General features: G+C 45.0%; 1 protein-coding gene across 23 annotated transcripts in view; it reads left to right on the plus strand.

The window, feature by feature from the left end:
- ZMYND8 (zinc finger MYND-type containing 8) overlaps positions 1-15,249 on the plus strand; it is a 122,407-nt gene that overhangs the window by 39,297 nt on the left and 67,861 nt on the right. For 14 of the 23 annotated variants that reach the window (XM_066234211.1, XM_066234217.1, XM_066234213.1 and 11 more), the window contains 2 exons: positions 10,135-10,353; positions 13,278-13,391. The exons of 1 other annotated variant lie outside the window; for it this stretch is intronic. In XM_066234211.1, coding sequence (XP_066090308.1) covers positions 10,135-10,353; positions 13,278-13,391 — 333 coding nt within the window. The remainder of the gene's footprint in view (positions 1-10,134; positions 10,354-13,277; positions 13,392-15,249) is intronic. 8 more of the 23 variants (XM_066234227.1, XM_066234226.1, XM_066234233.1 and 5 more) reach the window with 1 other exon arrangement.

The following is a 15,249-nucleotide window of genomic DNA, read 5'->3' on the forward strand; positions in this document are numbered from 1 at the left end:
AAACAATGCGAGGTCCTTTTGTGGACTGTGAGGCCAAACCTCCTGGCACCAGAGGGGACAGAATGGCCCATGGTTCTGGTACCACTTAGGCAGGGATTCCTCAGATGTGTTCATGCATTTCACGTGTACAGAATGCTGAAGTGGGCTCTGGGGATCTGAGGTTGAATAAAAACAAGATGATTGCTTTCACGGGAAGAGACCTAGCAGTGGTTAAATGCCCAGAACTGTGAGAGAGGACGTTTCTGCGCACTAATCTATTTCCATTCCCAAATTATATAGCGAAATGCCAGCGCTGCTTCGCTCCGTGGCTGTGGGCAAGTTAACCTCTTTTGTGCCTAGTCCTCCCGGCTGCTGAAATGGCGATAATGACACTCCTCCTGCTCATTTCCTCAGGTTGTTGAGATGAATTGAACCAAATGACATAAATAATAATAACGAAAATTAAGCCAGGCTCTGCGCTGAGCGGAATGATCACACAAACCGTACGTGCAGTAATTTAACAACAGCTTTAGGAATAGCCTGGACCTGTGCTGTTCAGTGTGATAGTCACAAGCCATGTGTGGCCACTGAGGACTTGCAAAATGGCAAATGTGACCAAGGGACTGAATTTCTAATTGAATTTACATGTAAGTGGCTGTCTGTGGTTGTAGCCACTGGGTTGGACAGTGCTGGTCTAATCCTATTAGAGGAGAAGGAACTGGTGGGACCTAAATAAATTTCTGGGGGAATTGCCATTTGAAAAAACCATCTTTTAATAGTGTTGGTAATAATGAAACCAAAAGTAGTGCTTTTGCAGTATGCTGTGTCCTGTTGTAATCACTTTTCTGTGTTAATCTTTAAAACTATTTTTTTTTTTAAACTGAGCTATAATTGACATAGGACATTATATTAGTTTCAGATCTTTCCTCCTTCCCCGCCTATTTCCAGGTTTCTCTGTTAATGTTTATAATAACCCTGTGAGGGAGGTCTGTAATCATCTCCATTTTATAGACGGCACAGGGGTTCAGTGAGGTTACCTTGCCTCCTCAGACCTGAGAGTAAGAAGCTGCTTTTGAGCTTAGGTCTGCCTGTCACCCAGGAGCTACCTCAGCAGTTGCGATTAAATTAAGGGCTAAGAAAGAAAGATGAAAGCCACAGATAATCCCGAAACCTTTTTTTAGCCAGTCATTAACTTCCTGGGCAGACACTTTCCTACCAGTTTTCCTTGCGTCACTAAGCAGATGTTGTCCCTTCCTTGTGCCTCCGCCCTGGGTGTCCGCACAGGCACACGCCCTCGCCCTTTGTGAGCCCCGACCTGTCCTTTAAGGACTGGCTCACATCTCTTTCCAGAAGCTGATCAACTCGGACAGTTCACACACTGTTTTCTCTCCCTTCCCCACCCGTGTGTCAATACCACGTCTGTGACACTGAAACCTCAAGTCTGTGGTCCCCTCCGGATGCTCAGCCTCACAAAACTGGCCAGTGTCCGTGGACTGCCGTCTTCCCAGAGTTTGACCCAGGGTGGAGGTTGTGAATGCAGAACATACTCAGGGTGAGAAAAATAACAGAGCCTGGGTGACCAGACACGGGCTGTGATCATGCTCCGGATTGTCTGTCACCTTCAGTCCTGGTAGAAGAGATCTCAGGACTGTGCCCCTGGAGGGAGAATGTTGCAGACCACGCGACCGGGCTCTTTCTAGTCCCCACTGCATCTGGGGAACTGGCTTTGTGACCTTGGCAGTTCCCTCCCTCCCACTTCCTCCCTCCCTTTATCAAAGGATTGAGAAATAGTTGCTAATAGACTTAGACAAAATAGCCCGAAGTATACTTTGATCATATATGGCAAAGGAATCATGGGGCCTCTCCTCACCTCTGAGTACAGGGTATGTACCTATCTATCATAAATGGGTGGGCTAGGACTTACTGTGTTGGGTCCGTGCATTATTTTAAAAACTGGGACATTTCACAGAAGTCCTTTGTTGGGCAGGGGCGGTGTATTAGCAGTTGAGCCAGTAGGATTGCTGACATCTTCCTGAGGTCGGGCAGCGCCATGGGCCGGGCCTGCCTCGCTGCCTTGGGCCCTGGAGCCAAGTGGATGTGCTCCCAGAGGGTGGGCACGAGCTCTGCCAGGCTGAATGCCAGGGCCGCTACTCACTCTCCAGGGACAGGCAGTTCGTCTTTTGTAAGACCCATGCCTTAATCCAATGTGGAGAACAAAAGCTGGAACGAGGACTCGACTGACTTACGTTACCGCACGGCCCCTGTAGGGTTTGAATGTGTGAACCCCATGCTTCCCACGTGTACCTTGTGCTTACACAACAGTCAGAGCATCTCTGGCTTAGGCGAACTATATAGCCAGGTGTTGCACACTATAGCCTGTGGGCCAGATGTGGCCCAGAGCCTGTCTTCACAGTTTAATTTTAAAATTAAAAACATTAAAAAAAATTTTTAATGACAGTTTACATTCAGTATTGCTTTGTATGAGCTTCAGGTGTACAGCATAGTGGTTAGAGAGCCATGGACTTTACCGAGTGGCCTCCTCCGCTATATTTCCGGTATCCACCTGGCACTGTTGTATCTACAGCCTGTTTTTGTCAAGTTTTATTGGCCTACAGCCATGTTCATTCGTTTACATGTTGTCTGTGTTGGTTTTGTGCTGCGGTGGCCGAGTTCAGTAGTTGTGAACGGACACCAGGTGACCCGCGAAGCCTTCAGCATTAGCTGTCGTCTTTCTAGAACCCTTTATAGGAAAAGTTGGCTGGTTCCTGGTGTAGACTGAGGCACTCCAGAGGGAGTGAAGGAGCCTGTCTGTGTTTTGTTAGCCACCCTGTGGGAGAAGCAGGGGAACGGGAGCATCTGCAGTCCTATATAATAACACAGGTTACAACCTGTTCGCCTTACCAGAAGGCTGGTAACACACCCTCTACTGGTGGGGGTGAAGACTCATAACTCATTTGACCTGAAATGATTTGCTTTTCCTGTTTTAAAAGTTCCATATTGGTTATCAGATTATTTCGATGGAGCAGGAAACATTTACAAGCAGCAGATAAGGCAGGTATCTGATTGACAAGGAGATTACCAGGGAGCTAGGTCCCTGCAGCAACTTCCCTGCTTCAGGAAAGGATGAAATTTCCTGAAAAGAGATGGGAGCAGCGCCTGACCTGTGGTGGTGCAGTGGGATAAAGCATTGACCTGGAAGTGCTGAGGTCGCCGGTTCAAAACCCTGAGCTTGCCTGGTCAAGGCACATATGGGAGTTGATGCTTCCAGCTCCTCCCTCCCTTCTCTCTCTCTGTCTCTCCCTCTCCTCTCTAAAATGAATAAATAAAAAAAAAAAAAAAAAAAAGAGATGGGAGCAGCATGGCTCGGTGATCCTCAAGTTCTCATGATCCTCCCAGGAACGCCCACTCGGCCCAGCCAGGTGTGGGGCGGGGGAAGGACATGGAGGATATATAACTTGGAAGAGGCAGTCAGTACCCTGGCTCCTCTGAGGTAGGGAGGACGTGGGTTGCCGACTGGGGAGATGAGCTGTCATATTTGAGTTTTCCAGTTTTGTTTAGATCCTAATGACTCTTCCTGTGCTATTATTACTAACTTACTGAAAGGAAGTCGAAAACTGAAATGTGGCTCACTGGCTCACTGTTCTCTTGCAGAAGCCACAGAAGCACCCTAGACGACCCTAACTCAGGGTAGGGATAGTTCTGCTTGCCTGACATGTACACTTTAGTGTTTTGTCATTTTTTTTTAAATTTTAGTTTAATTCTTTAGAAAGAGACATCAGTTGTTCTACTTATTTATGCACTCACTGGTTGATATTTGTATGCACCTTGACCTGGAATTGAACCTGTAATCTTTGCATATCAGGATGACACTTTAACTAGCTGGTCTAGCTGGCCAGGGTTGTATAGTTTAGTTTTTTGTGTGACAGAGAGAGACACAGGGACAGAGAGGGACAGATAGACAGGAAGGAATAGAGATGAGAAGCATCAATTCTTCGTTGTGGCTCCTTAGTTCATACTTTCTCATATGTGCCTTGACTGGGGGGCTACAGCAGAGCGAGTGACCCCTTGCTCAAGCCTGAGACCTTGAGCTCAAGCCAACGACCATGGGGTCATGTCCATGATCTCATGCTCAAGCCAGTGACCCCATGCTCCAGCTGGCGACCTCGGGGTTTCAAACCTGGGTCCTCTGTGTCCCAGTCTGACACCCTATCCACTATGCCACCACCTGGTTAGGCAGTGTAATTTTCAATAGGAGTTTTTTCTTTTCTAAGCACCCAAAGAAATTCAAACAGCCCTTTTCCTAGGTCGACAGCAAACCTGCTACATTCATAATAGCCTCTCAATTGAGAGGTATTTAGCAATGTCTGGAGACATTTTGGGTTGTCACAGTTTTGTGCATGGGCAGTGCTACTGGATCCAGCCAGGGACGCTGCTAAGCGTCCCACACACAGTACACAGGACAGCTCCCCTCCTTCCCCCGGGATGTCTGGCTCCACATGTCAATAGTGATGAAGTTTGCTGTAGATGCTATTAGCTTTTTATGTCCCCATCTATTATATTTCTAGTGCCTTCCAGATTTTCAGATTTGTTTTCCCTTCTAGCTTATTGCATTCGACAGACTATTTTAGAACTGCAGAGTGTTCTCTGAGGGGGTCACTCAATCATCAGAATCTCTTCTGCGTTCAGCACCATCTTATATGGGACAAAGGGGCAAGAAGTAGTTCTGGGACACCTAGGTTTGAGGCCTTCCACTGGGCTTGGGGGTCAGATAACTTTTTTTTTCTTTTTAAATAATGGAGTAGGAGAGACAGACAGGAAGGGAGAGAGATGAAAAACATCAGCTTGTAGTTGTAGCACTTCAGTTGTTCATTGATTGCTTCTCACATGTGCCTTGACCTGGGGGCTCCAGTTGAGCTAGTGACCCCTTGCTCAAGACAGTGACCTTGGGCTTCAAGCCAGCAACCTTGGGCTCAAGCCAGAGACTTTATGCTCCAAGCCAGTGACCTTTGGGCTCAAGCCAGTGACCATAGGATCATGTCTGTGATCCCATTCTCAAGCTGGTGACCCCGCACTCAAGACAGATGAGCCCACGCATGAGCCGGGGTGACCTTGGGGTGTCAAACCTGGGTCTTCAGCACCCTGGGTTGACGCTCGATGCTCTATCCACTGTGCCACCACCTGGCCAGGCAATTTTATTTTCCAATTACAGTTTACATTCCATATTATCTTGTATTAGTTTCAGGTGTGCAGCATAGTGGTTAGACAGTCATGTACTTTATCCCCTGATAATTCAAGTACTCACCTGGCACCATACATACTTATTACAATGTTACTGACTGTATTCCCTGTGCTGTACTTCACATCCCCGGGACTGTTTTGTAACTGCCAATTTGTACTTCTCCATCCCTTCACATTTTTCACCCAGTTCTCCCAAATAAGTCTTTTTAACCTGGTTCTCTCATCTGTCAAGTAAGGCTAGTAGTGTCTACCTGAGTACCCTTCTGGGCGGTTGTAAGGATAAAATGAAGAGGTGTGTGTGACATTATGTTGAAAAACATAACATGGGGAGAATGTTGTAGCGATGATGTTATTCTCTGGAAACCAAGTCAATGCTCTGTCTTAAACGTTGACGTGAAACGGAAGTAACGAGGCTCAAGAATTATGTAATCCCTGGAGCCACATTCTAGAGCACTTAGCTTACCTGTGTCTCAGGGCTTGGTACCATTGTCTTTCTTTTCTTTTCTTTTTTTTTAAAGATTTTAGTTATTGATTTTAGAGAGGAAGGGGCGGGTGATATGAAGTAGTTGTTTCACTCTAGCTATTCATTTTTTGTTTGTCGTATGTGCCTTGACCAGGCAAGCCCGGGGTTTTGAACCAGCAACCTCAGCTTTCCAGGTTGGCGCTCTCTCCACTGCGCCACCAGAGGCCAGGCATGGTGCTATTTTTTTCATAACCAATAAATCTCTACTTTCTTTGCTGCAAACTTTTGTTCGTGTTTTATTGGGCTTTTTTTTTTTTTTTTTTTTTTTTTTTTTCATTTTTCTGAAGCTGGAAACAGGGAGAGACAGTCAGACAGACTCCCGCATGCGCCCAACCGGGATCCACCCGGCACGCCCACCAGGGGCGACGCTCTGCCCACCAGGGGGCGATGCTCTGCCCATCCTGGGCGTCGCCATGTTGCGACCAGAGCCACTCTAGCGCCTGAGGCAGAGGCCACAGAGCCATCCCCAGCGCCCGGGCCATCTTTGCTCCAATGGAGCCTCGGCTGCAGGAGGGGAGGAGAGAGACAGAGAGGAAAGCGTGGCGGAGGGGTGGAGAAGCAAATGGGCGCTTCTCCTGTGTGCCCTGGCTGGAATCGAACCCGGGTCCTCCGCACGCTAGGCCGACGCTCTACCGCTGAGCCAACCGGCCAGGGCTTTATTGGGCTTTGATGCACGCAAGCAAATAGACCTCTTTCAGTCCAGTAACAATTTTGGCGTCCAACATGGGGCTTTTTTTTCCTGGAGATTTGGTGACCCCTGGCTTGGGGCTTGTCTCTAGGGCCTCACCTAGCATCTGCCCAGACCTGTTGTCTTAGAGGAGGAGGCAAGATGGCAGTCCATGACTGGGAGCCCTCACCCTACAGCGTTTTTTGTTTGCAGTGTAAAAAATGAGGAATTACCCCTGGCTGGTTGGCTCAGTGACTGTTGGCTTGGTGTGTGAAAGTCCCGGGTTCAATTCCCTGTTAGGGCACACAGGAGAAGCCACCACCTGCTTCTCCATTTCTTCCCCCACCCCCTGCTGCAGTTATGGCTCGAATGGTTTGAGCATTTTGGCCTGGGGCACTGAGGATGGCTCCATGGCCTTGCCTCAGGTGCTGAAATAGCTTGGTTGCTGAGCAATGGAGCAGTGGCCCTAGATGGGCAAAGCATCGCCATGTAGGGGGCTTGCTGGGTGGATCCCAGTTGAGGCACATGTGGGAGTCTGTCTCTGCCTCCCTGCGTTCTGCCTCTCAAGAAAGAAAGGAGGAATTGAAAAGGCCTAGATTTGGCATTTTGTTCTGGTTTTGGAAATTGATGACGTCTTAGGTCCCAGGCCCATGAAAGTGGTTCTGCCCTATTTAACATCATGAAAACTAGACAGAAAAATGCCATGGCTGACATCAGGACCTGATCCATTGACCAATTGCTCTGTGCCCTGACCCTAACCAATCAGTAGAGCCCAGACCCCAACTTTCTTAATCACCCTGATTTTCATTTTCTGGTCAGTGGATTTTATTTTTATTTATTTTATTTTATTTTATTTTATTTTTTGAGGGAATAATAACCATCTAAGATTTTTAAAATCAGTAATGAAACCATGTTACTGAGTTGTAAATAGACAAACAAAAAAAAAGTTCAGACGCTGACTCAAATACATATGGACAGTTAAGGAACCAATTTAATCAGATAAATTAAAGATAGACTGTTCTACCTTGTTGGACCTTTAACTTTTTCTTATTTCTCTAATTTTTTTATTCTTTTTTATTTTTCCCTTTAGACAGAGAGAGGGACAGATAGGGACAGGCGGGCAGTAAGGGAGAGAGATGAGAAGCATCAATTCTTCGTTTTGGCACCTTAGTTGTTCATTAATTGCTTTCTCATATGTGCCTTGACCTGGGGGCTACAGCAGACCAAGTAACCCCTTGCTCAAGCCAGCTCAAGGTCAAGTAACCCCTTGACCTTGGGCTCAAGCTAGAGACCTTTGGACTCAAGCCAGTGACCATGGGAGTCATGTCTATGATCCTACACTCAATCAAGCCAGCAGCCCCAGGCTCAAGCTGGTGAGCCCATGCTCAGGCCGGATGAACCCCTGCTCTATCTAGCTGGTGACCTAGGGGTTACTTGGGTCCTCTGCGTCCCAGTTCAGTGCTCTGTTCACTGCACCACTACCTGGTCAGGCATACTTTTTTGATTCTTTTAAAAAAATTAATCACCACAATGAATAATTTTCCTTGTACATAATATGTCCCCGTGTGGGCCATCGGGGAGCCAGGTTTTAGAGCACTAGCTTGCCTCTGTTGTCAGGCTAGGTGCCACTTCCTTAAACCAATAAACCTCTGCTTTCCTTTTTGCCGAAGAAAAGTAATCACCCTTGTTTTCTTAGTAGAAATGAGAGTAAGAGCCTTAGAAGGATTGGTTAGCAAGGTTCTGCTAGGCATCTGTGAGGCTCTTTATAAAGCAGTGTAGAAGGAGCAGGCGTTTTGAGAACATGAAAACCTCATAATAAAAACCGGGAACAAGACATAGGTGCCTGTGATCTTGGCCACTCTCTCCCATAATGAATAAAAGAAAAGTAATTAAAAATATTTTTTTCCCTTAAAATTTATTTCTTTTAAATGTTTATTTAATTGATTTTTAAAGAGAGAGGGGGAGAGAGAGACAGACAGAGAGAGCCACACAGAGAAACAGGAACATTGATCTATTCCTGTATGTGCCCTGACCTGGGATTGAACTGGCAACTTCTGTCTTTCCCATGCTGCTCTAACCAACTGAGCTATCTAGCCAGGGCTAACAGCATTTCTATGTACTAACAATAACTATTTAGAAAATATAATAGAAAAAGATGCTGTTTCCGGTATCAATACAAATTACGCAGTCTCTAACCAGTGTATGAGATCTTTATGGAGGAAAGTACTGTTTTACTGAAGGACAGGGAAAAAGCTTGTTATAGAAGGAGGTTGATTCAGAAGTAGGCGCTATGGTTATGACTAAGCTATTCATGGAGTCGAGGCTCCAAGTGGGATGAGTTGCCTTCTCAAGGTCACACAGCCAGTTCCCCAGGTCATTTGATGTTTACCACGAGACTTTCTCATACTTCCTAAATAGGACTTCTTACTGGTTTCTGATAGACATTTTCCTAATGAGTTTCTGCTGAGTGATTTTATGTGATTGGAGTATGACCTTGCTGGATTCTATAATACATCATTAGGAAAATATTTCTCTTGATATTTTGGGATGGGAAGGGGTTTGGGTCCCATGAATTGGCCACCCATCTCATCTTTCTGCCATTGTTGGTTCTCAGGTGATGTAGCTCCTGGTAGATGAGGACTTAACCATGTTTAAGAATTATGGCTTTAAGAAGCCTCTTGTTGGCTCATAGCATTTTTTTTTTTGTGTGTGTGTGTGTATTCCTCTGAAGTTGGAAACGGGAAGGCAGTCAGACTCCCGCATGCGCCCGACCGGGATCCATCCGGCATGCCCACCAGGGGGGCGATGCTCTGCCCATCTGGGGCGCCACTCTTGCTGCAACTAGAGCCATTCCAGTGCCCGAGGCAGAGGCCATAGAGCCATCCTCAGCGCCTGGGCCAACCCTGCTCCAATGGAGCCTTGGCTGCGGGAGGGGAAGAAAGAGAGAGGAAGGAGTGGGGGAAGGGTGGAGAAGCAAATGGGTGCTTCTACTGTGTGCCCTGGCCGGGAATTGAACCCGGGATTCCTGCACACCAGGCCGATGTTCTACCACTGAGCCAACCGGCCAGGGTCGGCTCATAGTACTTTATGCATTCAGGGGAGACTTAAAAAAATGGGTGATCATTTTTTTGGTGACTCAAAGCCAATTGATCTATTCTCCAAAAGTCTGCTGTTGAAAGAATCCCAGGGAAAATGGACTTTATTTTGTTGTCTTTGTACATTTAAACTTCCATATATTGACCTCTTAACTATATTATAGCATTAGTGTTGGTAATAGTGGCACTGTGTTAATTGCATATATTATATCATCCCATTTAATCCCAGTCACAGTACTGGAAGTTAAGTATTATCATGCCCATTTTACAGATGAGAAAATTGAAATTGCAAGGTTAAGAGACTTGCCCAGGGTCATGCAGCTGATAGAACCAAAATCTGAGCCCAAGTATGGCTGGGTTATAGCCATTACGCTATCCTGCCATAGGACTGCCTATTAACTCTTAGACACCAGCTTTTTAATCTTTGTCCTTTTAAAAGAGAAAGGAAGAAAGAAATGTAAAATTATCTATAAACTCTGTATATAGTAGAGTAATCCAAGATGGCTTTTTAATAAATGTATGAAATGCTGTAATTTTTGTTTGTTGTTGTTTATTGATGTGTTTGTTCAAATTCCTTTTGAGAATGCACATTTGTTTTGAAACCAAACCTGTCTTTCTTGCCTACATTTCAGTCAGAACTAAGACATGGTCCGTTTTACTATATGAAGCAGCCACTCACCACAGACCCTGTTGATGTTGTACCGCAGGATGGACGAAATGATTTCTACTGCTGGGTTTGTCACCGGGAAGGCCAAGTCCTTTGCTGTGAGCTCTGTCCCCGGGTTTATCACGCTAAGTGTCTGAGACTGACATCGGAACCAGAGGGGGACTGGTTTTGTCCTGAATGTGAGGTTAGTTCCTGACGAATGGATGCGTTACCTGCCTCGTTTTCTTCTCCTTCCGCTCTCTTCCTTTCATCTTGAGCTCTTCAAATCATCCACAAACTGGGAAAAGAGAAATCTCTTGCTTTCCATCTGCTCTTTCCTGGTCACCCCTTTTTTTGGACCAACATGGGCAGTGTGGCCTCCTGGAGAGACAGTTACACTGAATGTTCTTTTTGATTCTTCCTGGGTCTTCGGATCGCTTTGAGATCTGCCACCTTCTCTTGATTCTTTTGTAACAAACATTTCAGATGTTAACTTATGAGTCTTGACATCTTTTTGAAAAGATGTTTTCCCCTTTCCCTTTCTTGGATGCTGTCTCTTGCGACATCATTGAATCCTTGGCAGTAGCCAAGCTAGGAAGACCAATTTTGGTTGTTTGTTCCATGTGGTTGCCATGGAAAACTTTCATTCAGGCAACCACTGTTTCTCCCGTTCTTCTTAGGTGCTAGGGAACCGGCAGCAATCTCAAAGAGGCATGAATCACATTTCTTTTCAGGAGGAAAGGACAAAAACGGCAGAATAAAGAAAATATATACAGTATGTTAGCAGGAGGGTGTTCTGGAGAAAATGAATTGAAGATGAGACTAGGGAGCGAGGAGGGTGCAGGGTGTTTCCATTTTAAACTGAGAGATCCAGGAAGCCTTCGTAGGATTTGAGAAAGACTCGGATGAAGAGGAGTGAGCCCTGAAGCCATAGTGAGGAAGATCCTAGGTAGAGGGGCTGCCAGTTCAGGCCCCCAGGCCGAAGGAAGCACACCGGCTTAGTGAAGGGAACCTTACGTTTATTTCATTTGCAGCAAAGTCAAAACACTCTTCATTAAAACAATTACTACGCTTTCCACTATTCTGAGGTGTCTTCAAAATCATTTAATATGCACAGTCACTTAGATTCAAAGGTATATTGCAGTTGGGTCTCAAATGAGGGAAGCTTTCTAGGTGTGAAATGGAAAGTTCTCTCAGATGTCATTAGTGAGGGGGGGAAGCAAGCTATAGGACAGTGTCTGTGTTACTGCTTTTGGGTAGGAAATGGAGAAAAGTAACAAGTATAGAAAAGAAATTAGACATTCAGTCAGTAGGGTGATGATGATATTTTAATGGTATTCTGCCCCTAAAATTGCAAAAGGTGGCCCGTGGTTCTCTGGGGGAAGATTTGCAGGACAGGATTGGCTCAGCTACCCTCTTGTCAGAGTCTGACCTCATTTTCTACATTGAATGTGGGAACTGGAGCCTTTCTCTGTTTCCTGGGTCTGGATCAGACAGACCTTCCCTTCCTTAAAATTGTTTGATGGTTTTCCAAAAAAAGATAGTGGCTCAGAGAGGATCCTTTTGCTGCAAATAATAGCTCTTGATGAAAGGTGGCTGAAACAATAGAGTTCTATTATCATGCGTAGGAAAAACCCAGAGGCAGGGCCAGGCCAGGGTTTGTTCAGAGCCAGACTCTTTCCATGTGGTTGTGGGCGGTGGATTGTCCCTGTGTGGCCTAAGATGGCTGCCGGGGATTTTATCACAGGTGGCTGGACAGGAAGGCCCCATAGGAGTGTCTCCCTTCACATCTCTCTTCATCAAGCAGAAGGACTTTGCCCATCAGCCTCCAGCTTGACTTGTCCTTGGGTTCATAGGTCAGGATCAGATCACCTGTCCTTATGCAGAAAAAGCTTGAAACACACTTGTCTGGCACTTTTAGTCTATATCGTGGGTAATAGGCACTGACAGCCCAGGAGCAAGAGGTTGAAGAGGGGCGGGGCAGAGGAGGTGAATGACAGTTGACCGTGCAGCCCAAGTGTTCGCCATGGATAAGTTCCCTGGAAACGAACAGGAGTTCAAACAAACAGGTGTGCTAGGTCTAAGGTTTCAGGGCCCAGTGTTCTTCCGGGTAAACTGGGAGGGCAGTCAGCTGAGAAGGCATGCTTGCTGCTCCAGGCTCTGGTCGCCAAGCAGTTAGACACTCACGACATGCACTGTTTTCAGCTTCAGAACGATTCTTCTGTTGTCCTTTTCCTCGACAACCAGACACATCTGAAAGTTCCTTTTGGAAGATCCAGAGATGAGAAGGAAGGAAATAAAATCCAAATTAATTGGAGGAGATTTTTCTCAGCTCTCTTACACAGATGGTTAAAGAGTGTTTATTGACATCATCAGACTTCACTATTCTTGTTGTTGCTACAGAAGGATTCCGAAGCGCTGAGATGGAGGGCTCGGTTTGCATAGCGGAACCCAGTTTCAGACATTTCTCTGGGCTTCTTCTTTGATGGGAATTTCCCTTATAAAATGACATTTATTGCCCATGGAGATGGACAGCTAGACTATGCTTCTCATGTAGTTTGCCAGGATGTTCTGAGTGGATTCACGTCAGTGGTGACAGGGAGTTAAGTCATATTTATTATTAGTTCACTTCCATCCCCCTTGGGTTCTTTCTATGTGAAGACTGTCCCTTTTCATCAATGATGTCATTGACTTAATGCCTTGTCAGTTTCCTGAAAGAGGTAGCTCAGAATCTTCAGATCAGGATAAGTGGCTGATTCATTATAAGAAGAGATTGCCCTGAAAGTGTCAGTGGCATTTCCTCTCATCCCATTCTTGAAACCCAACGTTGTCATAATGATGATTTTCAGGTCCCTGCCTTGCTGCGTCTTTCTCAGAGTCTGTCTTCTTCATGCGCACAGAACTCTTCCAGTGAGGTAATTCATGGATTGGTGCGCTTCTAACTTTCATCCACTGATCCCAGCATATGGTCAAGTAGCTTGCAGTCCTTGGCAAGCGAAACGTCTGGTCTCGTTCGGAGATTCTTTTTTATGTGTGCGCTTACTGGAAAATTTGGAAGCAAGGGAAACCAATTGGCGGATAGTAACTCTTTTTTTTCTAACCGGACATTTGTGTGATTTTGACTTGTAGAAGATTACGGTAGCAGAATGCATCGAGACCCAGAGTAAAGCCATGACAATGCTCACCATCGAACAGTTGTCCTACTTGCTCAAGTTTGCCATTCAGAAAATGAAACAGCCGGGGGTAAGAAGAAAGTTCCTATTGGTACAAGCGTAAATGGAAGTGGTGACTTTTATTCTGTTAACAGCCGATTCCATGCAGCTCTAGCGTATCAGACACCTGTGCGTACTCGTTAGCCTTTCCTATGTGCCCGAATCCAATATCTGTAAACGAAACATAAGGTAGGACTGCATTCAACTCTATAATGAGCATTCTGTGTCCTCGAGGACTTTAACTGGGAAATGACATATAGCGGATAAAGTTGATGGGTATTTAATTTTCTGATTGGTTATATAGCGAAACCTCATACCTCCCCCCTTGGGTAAGGGGACGTTTATGCCTTTCCATAGGAATTAGTAAAATGCCCTTGCAATGAGGGAGCTGAGTACAACCCCGTTTATTTGTAATCCAGGCCTGATGACGGAACCTTCAAGTAAAACTCAACCAGGGAGATTTCCCATGAACGGTGAGAACTTGCTTAGTTCCTTCAGTGTTGCAGTGGGATTTGATGCACAGCCTCTGCCCCTTAAGGACAGTGTGATGTGAACGCAGGGTTGTCACGTTCAGGTGGCACGTTGTGCACTTAACATGGTTTCTCTACCAAGTGCCAGTCTGATTGTAGCCATGGTTGATGGCTTCAGTTTAATTGTGACACTTTTCAGGAAGAGGGCAGTAAAATACTTTGCTTCTAAAAATAATGAGTTATGCCAGTTCAATCAGTGTTTTCATGACATTTTACCTGCAGACACTTGAGGATGGAGTTCTCTTTTTCTGATTGCACAAAGGCACCCGATGGACCAATAGTAAACCTTGTGAAACTGTCGAGTTTGCCTTCTAAGTCAAGTGAACATCTAGGAATGTAGAATCTCAGTGTAGTTAGTAGCCACTGTGGTTTAATTTCTTTAAAAAAAAAAAAAGGAAAGCTTTAATTTTGAGATTATATACTGATAACATGATATCATGATGAAAAAGATTTAGAGGATGCCAGCTGGGTATTGCTAAACTGGGAACCTTTTTGTCTCTTTAATAAAATGTCCGTCAATGGAAGCAAAAGTGTATATAGTCTCATTTTGGTTAAAAAGACAAACTTAAAACTATGGAGTTTTCATATGTTGAGTGACAAGGAATTACTTCCTGCTTTTCATAGGCTGTTAAAAATTAATTATATCTGCTGAGGACTGTTTACAAAAGGAATAATAGAGTCATGTAGACTTGTCAACACTGTGGAATTGTAAACCAAAAAGAAAAATTGGAGAGGGTGTCAATTTTTTACATAAATTGTTTGGTATAAAATCAATCAGGGGATAGAGTTGCTGATTTCATGGTAGCATCTTAAACCTAAAATGGCCACACTTTCATCCCGGATAAAAAGGTCTCCGATGACTGCAAATGGTAACCCATTCCGATGTCTTGCTTGAATGTATTTTGGTGTTTAATTTAATCTTTTTTTTAAATTGATAATTAAATACCAACAAACCAGGCTTGCATTTTCAGCTGATTCAAGTAGGGTTTAAGAAAATGGATCAAGATGAAAAGCTTTTACATAGTTTCTGTGTTAAAGGTAATTTGGCTCTCAAAGGAGGAGCAAAATCTCCCTGTTTAAAATGCCCCCCCCCCCCCCCATTTGACACACTTGATTTGGTGCGGCATCTCTAGGTGCAGCTAAATCTCACCCTCAGTTTGGATTGTGGGCATTTGCAGTGGACGGATAAGCTTTTTTCAGGTCTAAAGTAACTGATAGTGAGTTGTTCTTGTCAATCTAATACAAGGTGTGGCAAAAGTAGGTGTATAGTTGTGAGTACATGAAAGTTTATTCTTATAATATTATTTATTAATTATTGTATTATTTTCCACACAAACAACTGTTAACCTACTTTGGCCG

The sequence above is a fragment of the Saccopteryx bilineata genome, chromosome 6 (assembly GCF_036850765.1).
Source record: "Saccopteryx bilineata isolate mSacBil1 chromosome 6, mSacBil1_pri_phased_curated, whole genome shotgun sequence".
Classification (NCBI taxonomy): Eukaryota; Metazoa; Chordata; class Mammalia; order Chiroptera; family Emballonuridae; genus Saccopteryx; species Saccopteryx bilineata.